This window comes from Microplitis demolitor, chromosome 3 (genome assembly GCF_026212275.2).
Source record: "Microplitis demolitor isolate Queensland-Clemson2020A chromosome 3, iyMicDemo2.1a, whole genome shotgun sequence".
NCBI lineage: Eukaryota > Metazoa > Arthropoda > Insecta > Hymenoptera > Braconidae > Microplitis > Microplitis demolitor.
In genome coordinates this window covers 8161441-8184674 of record NC_068547.1, presented here as the reverse complement: position 1 = coordinate 8184674, position 23234 = coordinate 8161441, and the positions used below count along the sequence as shown (strand labels likewise).

General features: G+C 28.5%; 3 protein-coding genes across 35 annotated transcripts in view; 2 read left to right on the top strand and 1 right to left on the bottom strand.

Moving 5' to 3' along the window:
• The first annotated feature begins 1222 nt into the window (after positions 1 to 1222).
• LOC103569680 (uncharacterized) lies at positions 1223 to 4170 on the top strand. 2 transcript variants are annotated; one of them, XM_008547088.2, is made up of 8 exons: positions 1223 to 1335; positions 1513 to 1629; positions 2163 to 2266; positions 3083 to 3296; positions 3378 to 3431; positions 3505 to 3647; positions 3737 to 3894; positions 4073 to 4170. In XM_008547088.2, the coding sequence occupies exons 1-8, from the start codon at positions 1299 to 1301 to the stop codon at positions 4128 to 4130; spliced, it is 885 nt and encodes a 294-aa protein (XP_008545310.1). In that variant the 5' UTR covers positions 1223 to 1298; the 3' UTR covers positions 4131 to 4170. The 2 variants fall into 2 exon arrangements, with proteins under 2 accessions (XP_008545310.1, XP_008545309.1); XM_008547087.2 differs by having other exon boundaries at positions 1223 to 1371.
• A 54-nt stretch (positions 4171 to 4224) lies between these two features.
• On the bottom strand, positions 4225 to 5062 carry LOC103569682 (uncharacterized). Its single transcript, XM_008547089.3, has 3 exons — positions 4883 to 5062; positions 4682 to 4809; positions 4225 to 4582 (listed from the first exon to the last, which is right to left on the bottom strand). The coding sequence occupies exons 1-3, from the start codon at positions 4956 to 4958 to the stop codon at positions 4436 to 4438; spliced, it is 351 nt and encodes a 116-aa protein (XP_008545311.1). The 5' UTR covers positions 4959 to 5062; the 3' UTR covers positions 4225 to 4435.
• A 4543-nt stretch (positions 5063 to 9605) lies between these two features.
• The window catches only part of LOC103569683 (cell adhesion molecule Dscam2), a 61390-nt gene continuing 47761 nt past the window's right edge, over positions 9606 to 23234 (top strand). For 25 of the 32 annotated variants that reach the window (XM_053737562.1, XM_053737565.1, XM_053737561.1 and 22 more), the window contains exons 1-4: positions 9606 to 9757; positions 12740 to 12850; positions 16825 to 17006; positions 17326 to 17464. In XM_053737562.1, the coding sequence (XP_053593537.1) occupies positions 12763 to 12850; positions 16825 to 17006; positions 17326 to 17464 (409 nt within the window). In that variant the 5' untranslated portion in view covers positions 9606 to 9757; positions 12740 to 12762. Of the gene's footprint in view, positions 9758 to 12739; positions 12851 to 16824; positions 17007 to 17325; positions 17465 to 19160; positions 19323 to 22351; positions 22514 to 23234 lie in introns of all 32 variants that reach the window. The other 7 variants (XM_053737583.1, XM_053737578.1, XM_053737598.1 and 4 more) reach the window with 2 other exon arrangements.

Here is a 23234-nt window from a genome sequence, read left to right as displayed (position 1 = left end):
CGGACGTCAAAACGTCGACATCTGTTGTAAACTCGATTTTTGAAAATCGGGGTGAAAACAATAACCTTCCGAATTTTTTTAAATTTGCAGTTTTTTGCTGCAAGTGCTGTGATGGCTACAAATGCAGTGGCGGAGAAGATTCAGGAAGATAAAAAAGTACACGTTGATGTCAATTGAGTTAACTCTGGTCTCGGAAAATAAAAATAAATAAATTGTATCAAATACATGCATAAATAAATATTATTACACAATAATAAAAAATAAGTAAATTGAACCGTGAAAAAATCTTTTTATTAAAAAGAGCCGCCCAATCGAAAAAATCAATGTACACGGAAAAAAAATATAGGAAACTTTGCTTAAAAACATGAGTTAAAGTTATTAAATTCGTATTGTAAATTTAAAACACTATTAAAATAGTGTAATTTTTACTATCTTGTAAATTTGCGCAAAATATTATTGGAGGTGACAGTTTCATTCCATATGTTAATTCTATTAAATGTATAGGTGTACACTGACAGAAAATCTATCTTGATTCAAGAAAAATTTTTTCTTCAAAATGTGATTCTTGTTTCAAAGTTTTAATTGTTTTAATTCAAGAAATAAATTGTTCAACCAAAAAATTTAAATTCTCGGATAGAGAAAAAAAATTATTCGTTTGAAAATTTTATTCTTCAATGAAGCCTTTTTCATTTTGAAATAAAATACTAATATATTTCGTTTAATAATTTCATGCTCTTGGATTATTTACAGTGTGGCTATCAGGGAAAATTGCTCTCTGTTATGAAGGAAAATCGTGTTACAGAGTGAAGTCAATAAAACGTAGTTTGCTTACAACTCTGTCAGCAATAGCAAGTGTATCCATCTATACTCATAAATTTATTTTCAAACGTAAGATGTTTCGTATACAATAATATTTTTAGCCCTCATTTGTGGCATAACTTTGTACGAACATCAATGGTGTGTTTTACTCTTTTTCCATTCATTTGATTTATAAACGCATATTGATTTCTCTGAATAATCTAGACTTAAACTGCTCGTCATTGGGTATAAATTTCATATTTGAAAGTGGAGTTTCTGGCGCCCTAGCTAATGTGCTCTCAAGCGTTAGCCAATGAGATGTTTGAATCAATGGCGGGAATTTAAAAAAAAGGCTTTCAATTTGTGATGAGTGGCAGCCGGCGATAGTCTAATTGGAGATCGCAGTATGTGAAGGACACTTGTATTCATCCTACAATATTTTTAATGTTTTTTGTTATTATCGATCAATTAAATATTTAAATCGACTCATCGATTAAATTATGACGAATACAACAGGATATTGTTTATTTAATACCGGTTTGTTGATTGTGTACATTATTTATCTTCAATCTGGTTAGTAGTGAGTCATAATTCTTCCAAGTTATTGGCATTGAGCAATGAATTATTAATTATTTTAATTTAAATATCTCTTTTACAATTCTATGTGAATTATTATTTTTTTAAATATTATATTTTTTTTTTATTTACTTTTAGTTATAGCCGAAAGTAAAATAGAAAGTGCAAGTGATTTGGACCGAGAATTCGCAGATAAACCAACGCGTTCTTTCCATTGCTGTGCAAGACATGAAAAAAAAGTTGACGTTGGTTACGGCAAGTATTTGAATTACCAAAAATTTGATTATTTTTTACAATAAAATGATTAAATTTGTTTCAAAATTAAAAAAAAAGAGACGACATTAAGGTGGACCTACTAGCGAAATTTTCGAATTTAAATTTTCTAAGTACGTCTTAAATTATTACGTCGCTCGAACGATGAAAATCTGAAAAATTGAGTCTTTTGCGGGAGCTATAAAAATTTCTGCAATATAATTTGATTATTAAATTAAAAGAAATATAAAATTCTAAAGTTCGGTTAATATGGCCCAGTCTTGATGCGTAGTATAATGTGTCGAAGTTACACTGAAGTTCATATAGATTCATTAAAACCGGATGTATGAAGCTAACAGCTTAACTATCAATATCAAATTACTCAATTGAAGCGTGCGACGTAGCTTTACAACTTGTCGTTGTAAAATTGGTCGTCCGGTTTATTTTAAAACATGTTGCCCTTCTGTATCGACACACACAGTAATGGCCTACTTTTATTAATAATTATTAGCTCATTAGTATTTTAATATTTTTAGGTGTATCAGGTGAAGTAATATCTATTGACTCAGGACAATGTAGGAGAGTTTGTCCTCGTCATGCTTCGGATGACCCTGGGGATGTTAGCAAACCGGCTGTACAGGTATTATTTATTTATATTAATACTATAATTATCGAAATTTGAACTTTTGTTTTTGCCGGTTGAAAATTTTCTTTGCAGTTCAAAGGAATTGATCGAAATTATTGATAAGACGAGATTAGTCATAAATTTTAAAAATTAAAATCACAACTTTTTAAATAATTAAAATTTTGCAAATATCGATTTGTCAATTTTGTAATTTTCCGCTAAGAAAATTAAAAATTTATAAAAAAAGGAAGTTATTAATTTCGGTCCGATTTTCAAAAATTGAGTTTTCATCAGATGTCGATGTTCTGAGGTTCAAGGAAGAGATTAGCCTAATAGATTCCAAATTATTTGAAAAATAAAAAAAATTTCTGTAGGGTTTTCTTGCATAACTCGTTAACTACTCGATCAATTTGTCTTAAATTAATTCAAAGCTAAGTTTCAAAAAGTCTTTTCAGTCGATTCGTTTAAAAATTTTTTTTTTGCGGAAAGTTTTGGGTTTGACCCACAAGGTCAACAGTTTTTTTTTTCACTTCACCACGTGGGTGAGCGGTATAATCTTTTTCTACACTAACTCAGAAATCGGAAATTTTAGCCGAATTTTTCTCTTAAACAAACGAATATTATTAAAAAATTAAAGCGCACTTTCCTAGATTAGACCGTAGTGCATTAATGTGCAGTCTGTAGTTTGTACTTAGAGATGTTGTATCTAAGAAAAACTCTGCCGGAAATATCAGATAATTTCCGTTAAAGTTCAATGACAATTATTTAAAAAAAAAAAAAAAAAAAAAAAAACAAAGTCATAAACAGAACATTTATATTTAAATTTATTAGAGATGTTCACCCCGTTCACAATGTCATGCAAGATCTTCACGAATGGAGAGGATTTCAACACTTCAAGGGGTTAAAATTGTTGAAGTCATAGATAGCTGTGACTGCTGGCATGAATCACGATGCCGACGAATATCTTTTGAACAACTGGTACATGCAGGGACACCTTATCAAGTGGCTATGGATGTTGGCCTTTGTTTGGGAACGTGTTCAAAAGGTTGTATTTTCATTGAAGGATATTATTTTTTTATGTTTATTTATTTACATTTATACTTATGTCTGTTAAATGTTTAACCAGCATTAGGTTGTCGGCCTCTCAAAAATAGTACAATAAGTATAAAAGGACCAAATGGTTAGTGATGATTAGAATTTTAATTTATTGATTAATTTCAAATAATTATTTTATTTATGATGTGAATTGTAAGGGGATGAAGTCTATCAAGTGATCAGTGAGTGTGGGTGTGCTAATAATTGCCATCGAATGGACCGGATTGAAAGTGTTCTCGACTACAGTCAACTTGAAATTAAACGAGGCTCCAATACGAGTGATGTTAAACCAATCGTTAGGGTATAGTTATCATATATTTTATATATTCATGTTATATAAATAAAAATTAACTTTTATGAATATGATATTTATTTAAATTTATATTGTAGCATATAAATGTAGGACACTGTGATGGATCATGTCCAGGAAATCGAACGGAAAAAACTTGTTTGTTACGAGATAAAAAAAATCCTACAAGATGTTTAGCAGGTTTATATTCGAAACAATATAAATGTACACCCGTACGATTTAAAGTACACGAATATAGGTAAATAATTCTTTTTTTTTTTAACAATGTGCAGTGAAAAAAATTTTCGGAGTAAATGATATTCTAATTATTCTATTCCCTTTGGAGTGAAATTTAAATCCTTACTCCTGATTTTTGCAGTAAATGACACATAAAAAAATTTATATTAATAACAATTATGTGTAATTTTTATTTCCAGAACACGAAGAGGCTTAAAGAGAGAAATTATTGAGATTACATCTTGTGCTTGTGTATGAGTATAAATCATCTGTATAATATGATATCTTTTTAAAATATTTATGGTGAAAAGGTATAAAGCTGTACAAACAAGGTCAACTTTTAAACCAAGAGTTATTTTACGTATGAACATTTATTTTGTTTTTTACCTTGTATATAAAAAAACAATTCTCTTGATTGGGTGTAGCAATAATGATAATAATAATTTCGTAACATCATTAAAAGAAATAATAAAGATCATTTCAAATCTCAAGGTCGTCCTCGGGATTGTTCGGAACCACGTCACTATCTTCCTTCTTTTTCGTCAACTCTTTTCTTATTTTTATTAACTTCGCTGTACCACATAGGGACGAGTTTGAGGTATAAAGAAATCTTTATCGTTGGTTGAATCTGTCAAATTTTTAAATTTACTGCCAGCACTCAGATTTTCAATAATCGAATCCTCATGGTCTTCGATCGGTATCACTCCGTTCTAGATAAATAAGAAAATAAATTTTCATTTATATAAATTAATAATATTTATAATAATAAATAAAAGAAAGAAAAAGATAATTTGATATTTAATTTATGCCTCAACAATTTCTTCGTGAAAAGCTTCAGCCAATGCAGGATTTATATTCTGCAATGGTTCGTTTCCGTGTCTTATGTACACTGCAATGTAACCCGGTTTATTATTTAAAATTTGAATTGGTTTTGAATCTGTTGAAATTTAAAAAAATTTAACAACAATTATCAATACACTGAATAAAAAATTATGAATATTAGTATATACTTGTATAGTCACTAAATAAAACAATCGCTATAATTAATAAACTAATTGTTGATAAATTTGTGTTAATCCGAGCCATTTCTGTGGTAAAACTGTAAGCGAGTCACTGAAACTTTTGTTCAGATTCAGCAGACGTTTATATTGCAGACGGGATGACCGGGCTGGTGGCCTTCTCCTTCCATACTCTTGTCCCATATTGCCGGCAAAAGTATTATAACTACCTTTAGGCTTCATTTTATGTTACGTCTATCAAAATCAAGATAAAATAGGAATCACCGGACATCGTAGCCTCTAGGTATATTCAACCTGCATGAATTTTTTATTGATGAGATGATCATTTATTAATCGGCATCCTCATCGGTATTTATAGGATTGACGAATTGCTCATTCAATTTATCATTAATTATAATTATATTCACTTTTTTGATACCTCATTATTTTTTATTGCTCATAATTTTATTTTAATGCTATTTTTTTATCAATTATTTTATTACTTGGAAAAATACAAAATTTTAAAATAATTTTTTTAAGATTCAGTCGAGGAAATTTTTTAATTCTTTTTTAAAGAATTTTTTGAAAGTTTTTTTTTAATTTAATGACATGAGTATTGCAATTTATTGAATTGAATTTGGTCTAGTTAGATGTTATTGAACTTTATTAGATTCATTATTGTTCAAGTAGATATAATAATATATATAGATCTAATGCAATCTAGTAAGATCTACTTGAATCTGACATAATCTGCCTATAGTTATTCAAGTATACCAGGGTAAAAAAAAATTCGATCTAAAAATTTTCCAACAAAAGTTCATTTTGGTGAACTTGCAAATTCGAGACAAAGTATGAACTTTGAGATGGTGATTTTTGGAACTTTGAAAATATTTAGGAACAAAAAAAATTTTCAACTGAGTACTTTTTAGCTTTTTTGGAATTTTTTACGCAAAAATTATTCGACTTGAAAATTTTACTGGTATGAAAACAAAAAAAAAATTGTCAAACGAATTATGAGCTTTTTTTGATGTTTTACAAGAACTTTTGAAGAACAAGATCTGGAAATTTAATTTTTTTAAAGTTCCAAAAAGGATCAACTCAAAGTTCAAAATTATCTCAAATTTGGAAATTGACTGTTGTGAATTTTTTCAGAACGATATTTTTTTATATGGGTACTATATTGAGTTGCACTTCCCCTACCAAATATATTTAATTAACATAATAATTTTAAGACAGATATTAATTTTTAACTTCCCGCTAAGAAAATTGAAAAAAAAATGGGAAAATTCAAAAGTGTACGACTTTTAATGCTCATTTATTATGAAATAATAAAATAATAAAAAAAAAATGGCAGGAAGCACGAATAAATGTAAAATATATACAATTTTCTTTCATTAAAAAATTTTTTTTTATTATATTAGCATGTTTTTTATAATTATAAAAGGACTTACTCAAAATATCTCAATTAATAACAAAAAAACTATATGTAAATAAAAAAAAAAAAATAAAACAAAATTGAATTGAAAAAATTCAGGCTTACCAATTAGCAATAATACAAAAAAAAAACATGCTATTATTCCTACTATGGTGATTTATTATTATTATTATTATTATTATTATTATTATTATTATTATTATTATTATTACTACTATTGCTAACTTTACTATGAATATGATTATTATGAATGAATCTTACTTTTCAGTAATATTATGAGATTGTACGATGCGAGTGTATGTATGCCCGACTGAGTAAAAATTCTTCCCGAACGAAAGAAATCAACGGGAAATGGAAAAAAGGCAAATTTCGTTCCTGACCCTGGTGGAAATTTTTTGTACTTCTGTCTTAAAAACTCAATTCTAGAGTTCTAAAGACTTTTTCAGAGTTCCAATGACTTTTTAAGACAGAAGTCCGAAAAATTTCCACCAGGGGAGTGAATCGTTTAAAGATTTAAAAGATTGAAAGAATTGTGAAAGAGGACGAAATAGACGAAATAATATGAGAGATTAAAATTCTTCTAAGTCTCGAGCGATAAAATCAAAAGGAATTGAAAAATAATAATTTTATCGAATGTAAACGTGAAATGAAAGAAAAAGAATGCGTTTAAGAGTTTAAGTAAATACCAAATACACGGAATTGCGTCGGCCGAGCTAACTACACGATACTTACGCGGGCGCCGATAGAGGGCGACGGAATTTATTCTTTTCGCACTTGCGACGGTTAAGCCAGGTAATAAAAACGATGGGAAAAGCTCGGACATGCAACCAACATTACATTGTATTTGTTGGATTATTCTTTTTCCCTAAATAACACATTCCCTATTCTAGTCAAACTACTTAATTATTTTGTAAAAGGACAAAAGATTTGCACAAAAGTAGATTAGAGTTGGTAAGTGGATGTCGTAAGCCTATGATATAAATAGGTACTGAGAAGGGAGACTTGTTCACCGTAAAATAATACAAGTGCTGCCGTCAAGTGTCAGCATGTAGATTAAAGTTTTATTAACTATAATTGTACTAGTATATATGTGTACGCTTGAAAGATTGATAGCATCATCAAATTTAAGCAAATAAGAAAATTAAAAAAATACAAATAATGAAAAAACCAACCTCGTTGTTTCTCTGTAGCATTATCGCCAATTCTCGCTAAATACCTGATATAAAATAGAATAATGGAAGCAATAGACCTCACTACTGCTAGAACGCGGATGAGAAGTTCCATTTAATTTTTTTGTTTTTTCATTTTATCTTCTTATTATCCTCCGACATAATTTTCGAGGCCCTTTTCAATGTAAAATAATAGAAAATACTGGAGGAAAAAAATTTTTAGTCTTAGAATAATCTCATACCCATGTGTCTGGAGTATGTCAGGGAAGTCTAAGCAATCATTTTTGTATCTTAATACAACTGTATTGAATTAAATAAAATAATAAATTTTGTTCTCCAAAAATATTTTTTAAAACCAACGAAAGGATAACTTTAAAAATAGTTTCGATTATTCCATTCACTGACATAAATGATTTCTGGAGTACTATTTGTTACAAAGGTAGAAATTTCTACTATCTTCCGAGTTAAATATTCCAGTTGGTAATATTTTCAGAGAGGTTAATGTTTTTGAATTCAGTTTTGGAGCAATCATTCCATTATTGATTTAATTTTTTATAGGAAATAAATTACAATAAATAAAACAACAAATATCTAATCTATCATAATTAATGTTGTTAGTTATTCATTATTATGATCATTACATACTACTATATATATTTTTTTTATGAAAAAACTTTAGCAATAAGATATATATATATATATATAACTTTATTATCATATGTATGTCGGCGGCTTAATGTAAGTCAATGACTGTTAAAAAAAAATAGCGATCAATACAACAGCAGTATAACGCACTTATCTTTCGTTGACTTCCCTTCGCCTAAAATAAGCTCTACGTATCACACATGATTCCTTCATCAACACAAATGAATCACCATATACATTTCCTCATATTAATGATATCATCGTCATATTCTGAAACGTGACTTTCATGCGAAATTAACAACCGATCAGACTACAATAGTAATCAGTTATTACTTACATATAAATATAACATAAATTTTCACACGTATTGCAATGTAATTAATGGTAAATTTGTAATCAAAAAAATTACTTGCATATCTGATTTGAATTTTTAGAAATTTGATTTGCTAGAAAAATTGAGTAAAATAGAAAAAGTCATCTGGCATCGAAAATGGAAATAGATTTCTCATTATTTATTTATTTTAAAGTTTTAATACATATATAATTAAATTGAAGATTAATTTTTGATGAAATTCGAGGTCAAAAACCGTCAATGAGTAATGGAATTTTAACTATGATACAGAAATCAATCGTGTAACTTAAAACTTTTAATCAAATTTGAACAATTATCCTAAAATTAATATTTTCTCAGCTTTGACGTTCTTATTAAAAATGAAAATAGAAGCTTGTTTAAAAATTATTAAAAAAAACCAAAAAAGCAAAATTTTTCATTAATTTGAAAATTTGAAATTGCCACCATTTTTTAAAAACTAGACATGTTTTTTAAATTTTTGAACTGGATTACGATAATGGCCAAAAAAATAAGCACGGAAAATTTCATAATCATCTGTCAAAATTTTCACAGATACAATAATAAAATTTTTACCACAACACAAAAATCAGTCATACAACTAAACTTTTATAAAAATTGAAAAAATTGGGTAAAAGATTTACCCAACAAGTCAAAATGTTTCCATTAAAAAGTTATTTAATAAAAAAACCACAGAAGCAAAATTTTTCGTCAATTTCAAAATTTCAAATTGCCACCATTTTTAAACTAGTTCGCGGATTTTGCTCATCTTTGAACTTAACCGGCATAATTCTCTATAGAATAAAACTGCCGAGTTTCATTAAGAATTGTAAGAGCTATTGTCGGAACAAGGCGCCAAATATTGCATTTGAATGAACTTTTGAACTGATGATATTTTTGGAACCTACTCAACTATGAAATTCTTTGAAAATTCCACCATGAGGTCAAATGCAATAGATAGACTTCTATGAAATCTACTGCAAATGATTAGAATGTGAGTATTTGTAGTAAAAAGTATAAATATTAATTATCGTAAGCACTAGGATTTACTCCCACTTCCCACGCGTCGCGACTGCTGACTCCCCAAGCGACTCGAAACGTTGAATCTCGCCTTATTCGAGCGCTGTCGTGCGATCACTACGGTCGTTTGCCCCCGTCGCGGTTATTCATCTCGTTTAAAAAATCTCTGTGGATTTAAAACAATATTACCTAAAACCAATTGCGAATTATCGCTATTATTAACGTGCTATTATTACTAGAGTGGTTTCATCTAAGACTTTGGTCAAAAGGTTTGTTTGTGAAATAATAATATATTTATTATTTTATAAATTTTGTGCTTTATTAAAGAAGATTATTTATAGTGCGTTGTGGGGTGAATACACGTGTGTGAATAATAACCAGTGTGCTTTGCATTTATTATCTGGATGTGCATATAAAATTTAAACTATAATACTGTTCAAGTATTTATTTAATTGATATAAATAATTTTGAGATGAATTTGAAATTTCGATATCAATTAATTTGACATAATATTTTTGAAAAATGTTTTTGAATATTTAACAAAATTAACAATATTTTTCTGTCAAACTTGTCATTATTGATTATCAAAGTCAGTATTAAACCGGCGACTCTGTCATATCAAAATCCGGGCGGGGTGGCCATGTGAGGTAGAACTGCTTTCCAAAAGACGCCCCTACATAAAAAAAAACAGCCAAGGAGCAAAAAAAAGTCTAAGACCTTTAAATATTTGCAGCTGCTCAATAATAACCGTAGAAAAAAATAATATAATTTTTGGGTCCAGCAGACAGGCCTCTTTTTCTACTCTCTCTTTCCATCTTCTCGGCTTCTTTTCATTTTCATCTCGTTTTTTTTACCATCTGTCATTCCCACGAGAGAGTAAATAACTCGTTTCTCGTATACACATATAATATATTATCTCAAGTGTCCTTAAGTAATAAAGTTAAATAAAATTAATTAATACTATTTTACAATAACTAATTGGTGGATTAAAAAATTACTGTTTCCGGTTTAAAACGGAGTATTTTACTGCTAAACATTTAACATTACTCGTTGCTAAATTCAGACACACATAAGTGCCTTTTGTATTTTTGGAGTAAAGAAATTGAACAGTTGCTCGCACGTTGCTTTCAATGTGAAAGAGAGCAGGTAGCAGCAGTACTTCTACTATATATATATATATATATATATACATGTATAGATATATATTGGAGTCTAGTTTTTCAGGTTGCTTTTGTTGAGGGCGGTATTTTGTCCAGTACCGGCCCTGATGTTTTGTACGCCTGCGTCTGAGATTATCTACCCTTGTAAAACTACCCCATTGCAGCTGTCTACTCACAACAATGCCTTTTGACTAAAAAAAAAATTTATATTTTTAAAGCGAACTAAAAATTCATTCTTCTATTGGAACTATTTTTCCATTCAACAAAACGCCGATTTGAGTTTTCGATTTTTGTAAATCGATTAAAGTTTCGTTAGAGCCAGTTATTTTTCGAAATATATTTTGGTTCAACTCTGGTTATTAATAGTAATGTCATATAGTCAGCCTTGATACGGTCCTGAAGAGCACGTCCTATATGACACGGGAGGCAGATGCACGGTTAGCAAGCTCTCGGCGTTGGCGATCAATAAACCCACAGCATGAGCGAGAAACTTCACCGCCGCTCTTTTCGACCCCCTTACGCCCCCACAAGCCCCTTCATCTCGACGGATTCTCTTCTCATCTCATTGCCGAAACCCGCCCCCTTCTTCCGCTCTTATCCTCTGCTCGTTCACGTTGGCCACGTTATCCAACACGTGCACACACCCTCATATGTTATATATATATATATATATGTTACATATTTTATTAAAAAAAATCTAACTCAACATCATCAACTTCGATACCTTCATCTCGTGGATACAACCGATATTTTATTTCCTCTGAAACAATTTTTAGCATAAATAACTTCCCATTGAAAGGAAATGTATAACGGAAAAATTTTCACTCCATTAATATTTATTTTTAAATTAATTTTTAAAACCAACATATTTTTTTTTATTCTTTTACGTTAGAAGATATAATAAATTTCGGAGTAAAAAAAATTAATTTATTGAGTTGAATCATCCAAGGTTAAGATGACGATCTCAAACTCGTAGAAAACTGTGGGACATGACAGAGCGAGAATCACTTTTTCTTTTTTTTTTTTTTTAATATACATGTACAAGACATGAGAAAGATTGGCGACCAAGCATCTTATGCTCGATATAATCACGTCATTCTATCCAACAACATGAAATCATACAAATGTTGTTGGTATATCATGTGGTAACAAGCTGTTAAGATAATTATGGAAAAAAAAACTCAAATCTATTTTATTCCTAAAAAGTTCAAGTAAAAGTTTCATATTTTTGTTCAGATTGAGTTTTGGAATTTTTTTTTTTTTTTTTTTTTTAATAAAGTCTATTATTTCATATAAATTTATTTATGTTGCCTGTGATCACAAATTAAAAATACCTAAAATTTGGAAATTTTCAAAATTCTATTTTGAGTTGCATAAAATTTTTCTGTCCCATAATTTTATTTGAAAAAAAAAAAAACTGTGGTCGAAATTAGACCGATTCAATTTTTAGCTAAATATCGACCTATTTATTAAGAATAAAATTTTTCAGCCAAATATTTTTATCCGGGTACAAATTACAAATTTTTAAGTAAATCAAAATAAAGTTTACAAATAATTCAAATCAAATCTACTATGAAATTTGTCTAATGATGTAAAATTTATAAATAAAAGTAAACTAATAACTGACCTAGAGAGGGTATCAATTTAGGTGATAAAGGCGCCTAGAGCCTAGATATGATAAATTGAAACAATCGAAATTAATTACCGGAAGCAATAAATTTACGTATAATAGACTCCTAATATAACGGATTATTTAAATCACGATATGTCCTATTGAAAAATATAACATTTATTGTTTGATTATATCTATATAGTATATATATGTACGTAAGATATGAAATTTTCTAAACAGCATGGTAGATAATCATTTATAAGAATGATCTACTTTAGCAATATGAGAGTTTGTAATAACAATAATGATAATAAGCAAATGAGTTTAAATGTCAGTCAAGATTAAATGAATGCAAAGCACATAATCTAATAAAGTGCATTATAATTAATATAATTGTGTATTTTTAGTGTTTATTTATTTAAAGTTTGATAAAGTTTTGTGGCAAGTGTTTTTATCACGTGTATTTTGTGCAACTACAGGTGTACTGCTTGCCCAAACTACAATGGGCCTACTCAGGATGTTACGAGAACCACCAGGAGGGCGTGATAGTCTTATCATGTTTCTCATGACTTCTTTTATATTTTTTAACCGTAAGTTTTTTTTATTGACTTTTTTATCACCAAGCAAAAAAATTTCAAGCCAAAAAAATAATGAAAATTTCTCTTGGCCAAAGAAGGCCCACATGGAAAGAAAATTATGGGAAGTTTTATATTTTTTTTTTTTGCAAAATAGTGCAGAAATTTTTTTTTAAATTTGAGATTTTATCGACATTTTAATATTTTTGCTAAATATGAATTTTTTTTTTCAATGTTTGAATTTTTGTTTTTATATTTAATAATATTTCTGTGTATTGTAGAAGTGATTTCCACAATTTTTTTAAAATTAATATTTTCATGTTAGTATGGGAACTATTTCTATAATATTATGGGATTGATTCCCGTAATGATATAGGAACTATTCCAATTACATTATGGGAACCATTCTTATAATTAGAGGAACCATTCCTATAATGTTATGGGTATCGTTCCCATAATTATCGGAACTATTCTTAATAATTATGAATAACATTCCTACAATTATAGGAACAGTTCCCATAACTTATGGTCGTAATTCCTATACTGGTATAGGAAAAAATTTCACAAAATTATGGAAACCATCCTCATAATTTTCTTTCCGTGCAGATAGTAAACATAAGGCCGAAATTTGGCCAATGACTAGACCCTAAAAATGGTCGAAAATTGGCCGACTTAATTTATTAGCCAAATTTCGGAGTATTACCCGGGTGGTTTTAAATATTTTTATAAGATTATTAAAACCAATTTCTATTATGGTGAAGTAATGACTAAAGAATGCAATACCGGGTATATTATTATTATTAAAAAAAAATACATATGTATCTTATTATCTGTCTCGTCTTTTCATATGTTTGTTGTAAGGTCAACAGCTTAGGCTTAACCCCAGCATTTTAAAATACTAATTTTTCATTTCGTTGTACAATAACATTGTTGTCAAGTAAAATAAAATTTAGTTATGGATGTCAATGAAATAAAAATAATCAAAAAACCGTTACTGTGTGAAAATTCAAAATATATGTTTTTGAAGAACAAAAATGAATTCATGTGCGTAGTAGTTTTTTGTGGTTGAATAGGAATTAAAAGACCCTTTAGTTTTGTATGCAGGAAGCATTTCGAGTGTTTTTTTGTTGAAGGAAGATTAGTGTTTTTAGGGGGACGTTACAATACATTACATCAGCGAGGCCCTCTTGCTTTTGACAGTTTTAGTTGCCATTCATTCTGTAGGATGTGATTATCAAAAGTGTATACCGGCATGCACGTGCTTGGATATAATTCTCTTGAAACTGATCGTGATTAGGTCAATGAGAAGAATTAATTATTGATAGTAATTGAATTCATTGTCAAGGATTTCATTTGATTTGCGCGTACATTCACCACATTATTCATCTCGACATTGATTACAACTGGAAATCATGACTCTATAAAATTATAATATTTTTCTACTTGGGTACGCGAAATAATTATTGTTGTTTCAATAAAAAATGAGTGGGGTAATGGGTTTTATTCTTTACTTTTATTTAAAACGATCCACATTTATTATTTGAAAACAAATAATCACTATTCAGACTCTTGACATAAATTTCTAGCACTGCACCATTTCTGGCGCAATTTTTTAAAGAAACTTAAATTAATTGAGTCGAGTTTAATTCTTCAATTAAACCAATTTATGATAGAAAAGACAAAATGACAGATTGACTCATATTTTTCAATAAAATTTTAATAGAACAATAGTTATAAATTTACTACTTTGACATAATTATTGACCGATGATAATTAATACTTGATTATTAACTGAGATGATAAAAATTAGTGTGCTAGTAATTCTCATTAAGAATAATTAATACCTCAATCATTGTTAGAAATTAAAAAATGGATAAAGCGAAAATATGCCGTTTTAGTTTTAATGAGTTGCCGGCAAGTGTCCTAGTTTTTGTGAGCACAATCGTACTTCACTAATTGATTGCTGAATGTTTAAATAATGAATTTTAGACTAATGAGTTTTGTGGATTGTTTTAATAATAATATACTAATTTAAATACAATTTAATATTATTGTCATAGTCGTGAATTTAAAATCGATTATGATTATTGTTTTTATGGTCATCCTCATTTAAAAATTGTTTGTATTAAAACTTTGAATCGTGAATTATAAATTAAAACCACGAATAAGCTTTGACCTCATTCTAAAACCGGTCTTTTCTTTGCATCAGTGCCTTGTTGTACCATTTCTTGTTTTTATTTTAAATTTCATATCATTATCTAAAAAAAAAAAATAATTATATATTAGTTTGTTTACAAGTTATTCCTTTAGAATCAAAAGTTTCTCCTTATTTACTAACATTGTTAAATTATTAAGAAAAAAATTCTTTCGTTTTTTAATACAAAAAAAATTTTTTGAGTTTGCTTGTACTCGAAACTGAATTTTTTTTATTAAAAAAACAATCAAGAGCACAATATTCTAAAAGTTGAAAAAGTTTATTAAAACTCTTGAAAATTCCGAATATTGTTATTTTCAAAATTCTGGATGAGTTATTAAATAATAATATTACTAAAGTGTCTCTTATAACTTTATAACCATAGCTCAAATATCATCTGTTCATTTGACAGTTATGATAATTAGAAGTTTTGATAAGTACATTGCTTGCTAACTTGGAGGAGCACTTTAAAATTTTACCCATTTAAAATACATAAGTCTGGGATGTCTCATACAACTTAAAGTAATACTGTACAGATTAATGCATCGTTAACTAAATTCATAATTTTTCCCCCTACCGTTAAAAAGTAGTATTTTAGATAACTAGTACTCAGTTTAAAATTTTGTGTTCTTGTGTATAAAAATTCAATGTTTAAATATTTTGTGTCAATTATTAGACACCATCAAGTGTAAATTTAACTAAAGTTTAATGTGTTATTTGATCTTAACAAATTTTAAACCTGTATTATAGTTTGACACAAGTATAATGTGTTAAATTAATATAAAAAATTGAGTGGACCGATTGGGAAATATGATTTGTGTTAAATTAAACACAAATTTTTCAACTGTGAATAGTACTCGATGTCATTAATTGTCTACGATATTTTATATAATGATTGCTTAAAATTAAAACGTCGTTTAATTTCTAAAATTGACGTCATGCAGTCATAATTATTCTGATATTTTGTCCCCTGATTAAAAAAAACAATTTGGGATAATTCAAAACGATTTGAAATGTTCTAAAACATTTTGAATCGATTAATATATAGATATATACTTAACATGGTGAAAATCATTTTTTTAAATCAGGGTCTTCATAAAGATCAATGTTTAATCATTTCATCCTAAATACTCTATTTTTTTAAAAGTCACTTTTCATTACCCGAGAAAGAATGCTTATAGATATAATCATATATGATAATATATGATCAACGTGAACTCGTATATGATCTCATATATAATCATACATGAACAGATATGATCATATCTGAACATTTTTCCCCTATTCGGCTACAAATATGACCACACATAATCACACATAACTTCATATATGAGTTCATCTGTAATCATTCATGACGTCATGAATTATATGTACGCTCATATGTGAACAGATATGATCATATCTGAGCATTTTTTCCCGGGTACTTATCATTATACAAAAAAAAATTTTTTGGAGTCTTTCGTGCTTCGGATATCTTGTATCACTTTGAAACTTAGTCAGGATATTAACTTATGAAACTATGACGATTATAAAAAAATTTTTGTTATAAAATTTTTGAGGTGGCCCGCCATGCCCCAGTCTGCCTTATATTGCTATATTTATCATTGCTTTAAAGTTTTCTTCAATAATAGATTTCACAGAGTATACAGAATAATATGATCATTTACAATATATATGTAACAAATCATACAGGTAGATCGTTGACCTATAAGCTCATTTGTTAGATTAAATATTAAATATAAATTGATAATTTGTTATCTCAACAAATTATAAATCGTCGGTCTATTATTTGCAGTGGTACTAGCCGAGGATGAACTAATGGGACCAGTATTTGTGAAGGAACCCCCAAACCGTGTGGACTTTTCTAATGGAACTGGAGCAGAGGTTGAATGTCAAGCGAGAGGAAATCCCCAGCCGGATATTATTTGGGTTCGTGGTGATGGTACTGCTGTTGGAGACGTTCCTGGATTACGACAGGTAATTTGTTGATTTTATAGAGCAAACCGCATATTATTTTTGGTTAAAAAATTAAATAAAAAGAGCTTACAATAAGGAAACTTATTTTAATAATAAAAAATAAAATGGGTCAGTAAATAAATCAGTGGTTAGAAATCTCGGTCGGGTCGTCAACCCGGAAAGAAAACGCGGTGTTGTAGTTCAAGTGGCTGTCGACACTTTGCATCTCTTTGGTGGTCGGTTTATGATCTACAGCCTTAAGCCGCAATTTATTAACATTTGCTGGATAGAGTTGATGAGATACACACGACAATATACTTATATACTTTATTGCTTGCAGGTGTTACCTAATGGAAACCTTGTATTCCCGCCATTCCGAGCTGAAGATTATCGCCAAGAGGTTCATGCTCAAGTTTATAGTTGTCTTGCTACTTCACCCGCTGGATCCGTTCATAGTCGAGATGTTAACGTTCGAGCTGGTAAGATTTTAATTTTCAAAGCATTGTTATTTCAAGCATATAATTAGTTTTTTTTTTAAATTACTCGAGATTATATATCAGACGTATTCTCTTCGATCCGTTATAGAATTATTTTACTGAACAAGTTGTAATTTTTCGTCGTTAAAATCTATAAAAAATCAGAAAAAGTTAAAAGTTGTGTGGAAATATCAAAGGGTGTAGAAATAAAAAATTTTTTCGTCAATATTAAAAATAAACTCTATGCTGGGGTATAATGGTTTGAAAACTATCGGAACGTTAAAAATTGTCCAACAGACACGTTCATCCGTTTAAGATATGATTTTTATTCTATTGCTTATATTTATAGTCTTTTATGTAGAGGAGGGTGGGGGATAAGACACTACTTTTTGAATACAAATTTTTTTTGTAAATGTTTATTTCCATTTTCTAGGAAAAATATGGGGTGAGCCGGTCACGCTAAATATTGACCTCAAATAATTTATCTTGTTTATTATCTGATTTTATTACAAATCGGCAAAAAATTTGACTTGAAAGTAAAATATACTTTAAAAAATATTTTTTTTTTTTAATGTTTATTTGAATAGAAATTTATAATAAAAATTTTATCTCACTTTCAAAAAGTACATTCACTTGACCTCAGGGTTTCAACTGAGTTAGATTACTTTTCTCGATATTACACATTTATGAGAAATTTCCTTTCAGTTTTATTAGTTTCAAAGAAGACCTCATTTTATCTTAGAGCATAGAGTTGGTACTATTTATATATTTTTAAAAGTAGCCTTTACATCCCATGTAAAAATAAAATTTCATCAAAGCTTATTATTTATGTTAGTACATATTTTCACGCAACATTGACCCATCGACGAGGCATATTAAATCTAAGAGAATACGTAAAATATAAATAATTAAATTTTTACAGGATGTTAAACGTTCCTTCATTGTAATCGAGATACTTCCGTCGTGCTCAGACACATAATTCGTATGTGCATTCACGCCGGAAGTACCGATATTGCAGCAAAGACTTGTCAAGTATGCAAGCTATACTTGACTTTCTGTTCATAAAAGTGTTGTTTAATTTATTACATTCAGTCAGGATACAATACAACTATTTATTTACATATCGATTGATTGTATCTCCAATAAATTAAAAAAAAATTAGGGCTAATTATCGTAGTCTTAACGCAATAACGCGATAAATATTTACGGGTTGAATAAATGAAATTTTATTAGCAGATTAAAAAAAAAAACTGACTCGTTCAATGACTCAATAATTCAGTAATTAAATAAATTATAAGGTCATCATTGCGCCGCCACCGCTACTGCTGTTCTTTAGTCACAGTACCTATTTGTAATTATAATGATAAAAGTTTAATTATTTTTTTAGTTTTCCATCAAATGGAGTTTAAAAATAAATTCATAAACTTTTTTAACTCTATTAGCAATGCAATTAATCTTTTAAATAAATATATTGTCGCTGCATTAAAATAAATTAAATTCTTCTGTAGTAAAGTAGTAAAAGTTTTAATTAATCGATACAGTTTAAAATTTTTTTTGTTCAATAACAAATAGGAGGTTTTAATTTGTGTTAAATAAAAGTACTTCTGATTGTGGAGCAATAATTGGAGGTTGACCTATAGTTTATGTTTTTTTGAATTACGACACTAGATTAATTAATTTAAATTTATTAATAAAACAGTGGTGGCGCAATACTACGATACTGATGTTAATAAGGAGTATGCGATCCGTGGAAACAGTGCGATTCTCAAGTGCGTTGTCCCTTCATTCGTTGCTGATTTCGTCAAAGTTTTGTCCTGGCACACAGATCAGGGCGATGAATTCGTTCCAGGAGATGATTATGGTATTTTTAGTTGCCGGATTTTAAATTAAATTTCATGTTATTTACGAAAACAAATATCTTGGGCAGATTGGTTTTGTTTATTACTAATACTAATACTAATATTCATATTTAATTCAAATAAATACAAAATTTGATAAATTTATACCACTTATGATAATCGTGTAAAAAATAAGACGCGAAATCTTGAAAAATTTTTCAAATACTTCTTTTGGCGCGTCGAGAGTAAAATTTAAAGTTACGAAAATGCGCGCGCACCGTAACGAAAATTTGAAAATGGTTTTTTTTTCTATACTGACTCAGAAGCGGCTTAGAATCTGAAATGTTTATACTTTATATTAAATGTAGAAAAGGAAAAAAAATTCTAAAAAATTTTAAGTATTTTGTGGTTGAAGCCATCGAGTAAAATTGTAGAAATGCACGGGAAAAAGAGCAGATAAAAAAATTGAACTCATATCTGTATTTTTTACAGTTTCCTATAGTAGTAAAGCGCTGCGACTCTAAAACTGTAAAAATTACATTTTTATCCTAGGCATAACAAATATTACAGTTTCAAACTCGATATTGTCCAGCTCTCTATAGTAAACAGATTTTATAAACTTAAAATTTATTCTAAAATTAATTAAAATAACATTCTTGATCGTTAGTATTACTATTCTGTATAGAAGTGTTCTTCTTAAGGTATAGAATTTAAAAATTATAGTGTGAGCTGTGATTTTTCTCAGATCACTCATCATTCTCGACAATTGATAATTCACAGTGTAATTTTTATGTTGTGAATAAATAAGAAGTATTATTTCAGAAAGCAAAAAATACATAACCAATAAATCTTAATTTTTATAGTTTCACTTATCAACTATTAATTTTCAAATAAAGCAAGAATTCAAAATAAAAAGTAAATAATGCTTTAAAGATTTATTTAACTAAAATTAAATTCTGAACTGTAAAATTTGCTGCTTAAATTTATATTAATTTTACTACTATAACAAATTTCTAAAATTACAGTTTAAGCTTTAATGTTTAAAGATTTTTGCCCCGAAGGCCTGCTTCACGGTAAAAATGTAATTTTTCAACTGCTCTTTTTTCCGTGTGATTTCATAGAAAATCAAAAATTTTGAGTATTTATCCAATATTTATAGATTACACAGTGATATTAACTTGAATAAAAAAATTAAATGGAAGAGGGGTATAATGAGTCATCTAAAAATTAATTGCTAATTATATATTTTTTATGATTTTATTCACAGTAATTTTTTTTTTATTTTATATGATCGTTTGATATTCACTTGACTAAAGTACCACACTAAAGATCGTAACGCGCAGTGATGAATAATTTTACGATTTTATGCGGCAACTTAAACTCCAAAAAAATTAAAATTTTTTTGAAATTTATTTCTTTTCTAATTTTGATAAAAAATATGAACATTTTTTTACATATCCATATCATTTGCATGCGTAACAAAATTTCTGTCAGTCACGAAAAAAAAAATATAACTTTTAACGTGCATACATAAATACCCATACTCGCTTTTTTTTTATACAGACAATTAAAATTTTTTTTTAATTTTATAAACTGTTTTTTTAAAAAAAGTTTTGATGATGTAAAAAAAAAGTTGAGATAAAAACAAATAACAGAGATGAGTTTCTACCCTTTACTTGTTATATTTATTAGTGTATTAAAGTTCATGCGATTGTATGTCCACTGGAACTGTATGCACGTCTCGCGTTAAGCGTCTCGTTAACATTAGTGTCGTTCCCAGCTCGTTATTTCTGTACCCGTGGTCTATGTACCGGTTGAAATAATTATGTTCATATATATGTGTACATTGACTAAGTGGTGTCGTGTCAATTTTGTAAGCTCAGTTATTATCATTAATATTAGTATTATTATATGAAGAAAAAAATAAAAAGACAATATGAGATCAAGATCATCATATGTGTAGATGTAACGCATGTCATTCAATCTGCCCACGATCCTTGTTCGGATTAAAGACACGATTTATTATCTTTTACTGTTATCAAGCTTGAGAAGCTGTCGTCAACGTCTCATTTAGATTGGTTTATTAAATATTAATTATTATTATTATTATTGATCTAATTTTATTTAATATCTTTGCTACTGTCGTGACGGACTCGGTAAACTTTTCAGAATTTAATAAAAAATTTATTTGCGTGAAAGGCAGCGTAGCCGTGGCTCTGGTAATTGATAACGTTCATCGAGTTAACCTATTTCTCAGGTTCTAGGGCAATTTAATTATTTGTTACTGAAGTTGCCAGGTGTTTCAAGTCTCTAAGCAATTTACTTAAAATTGCCTGGCTAATAGATCTGCCTTTTCAAGTGAAAAGGCTTTGATTATTGAATTTCAGATAAAATTTACAAGATTTCGAATTTAAATTTGTTATTAAAAGCGTATTGTAGAATTTAAAATCAGAGGAAACTAAAAATTATTTTTAAAAAACATTTTATTCCTGAGGATGAAAAAAATTAGAAATAGAGGGGGTAAAATGATTATTTCTAATGGCTGTCTTATTTGGTGCCGCCAAAATATGAAAATTTCAAAAACAATCTTTTTTTTTTCATTTTTTAAAGGAAGCTATCGTGTCCCTCTTTTTCAACTTTGAGCGAGCTACAAAATAAATTGTCAAAAATGTATTTTTTAGTTGATCGTGATAAAATATGTCGGTTTATTTAAATAATAAACTAATAAAATCCTTAGGAGAGCCGTTTTATTTTCTCTCTCTTCAATAAAAATGAATGTCAATTGATTGAATAAAATGAAAAATATCTAAAACACTTGTTATATATAAGTAATTTAATGATCGCGTGTTAAGAGTTTATAAATTGTTTGATTGAAGTCTAGTTAGTCTTTAAACAAAGTCGCTGCGACATCAAATGGTCTGACTATATTTTATATTTTAATTATAATTACAATCTTAACATATATATCATAATGATAATCATACAATTTATTAAATTTTATGATATATGATGACATTAATATGAGATCATTACGTTTATAAACGCGTTGCAGTGGTTCATCAGTATTATCAATCTGAAGTGAACAATGAATATGTAATTCGTGGTAACTCTGCAATCCTCAAGTGCAGTATACCGAGTTTTGTCTCGGAATTTGTTCAAGTAGTAGGCTGGCAAGATGATCAGGGCAATGCGTTTAGTCCTAATGAAGAAAACGGTATATAATACATAAATATATATATGATAAAAAAATTATAAATCGTAATTAGAGCACACTGAGGGCAGCAGCATCAACGTCAACGATTTTTTATAAATTTAAAAAGAATCTAAATATTTAAATTTATTTTAGTTTCACAGAGAGAAATTTATGGTAATAATTACAATATATTATAAGAATTGTTATCGTAACTTATAGTAACCAGTTTTTTTTTAAATATCGATTATAAAAATGATAAATATATAAACTATAGTGACCATTTCTATCTATATACTTTTTATTCCTATAGTATATGATAATAATTACTATACTATAATAGTAACTGTTACTACATGTTATAGTAACCATTGCCATAATAATGTTATAGTAATCTTTACCATATATTATGGTAATAGTTACCGTAATAGTATGGTAATTATTACCATGACATTATGTTGAACATTACTATGGTATTATGGCAATGACTCGTACACGGAGAGAAATGTCAAGTAAATATGCCTATGCACGGTAATAATTACAATACTCTATAGTTTGTGTATAAGAGCGACGTGACACAAACTATAGAGTAATGTAAATATTACTGTGCTGCATAGGCATATTCACTTGACATTTCTCCATCTAGAAGTTATGGGAATCATTGCCATAATATCATGGTAATTATTACCATATAGTATGGTAATAGTTACAATGATATAATGGTGACCATTACCATAATATATTG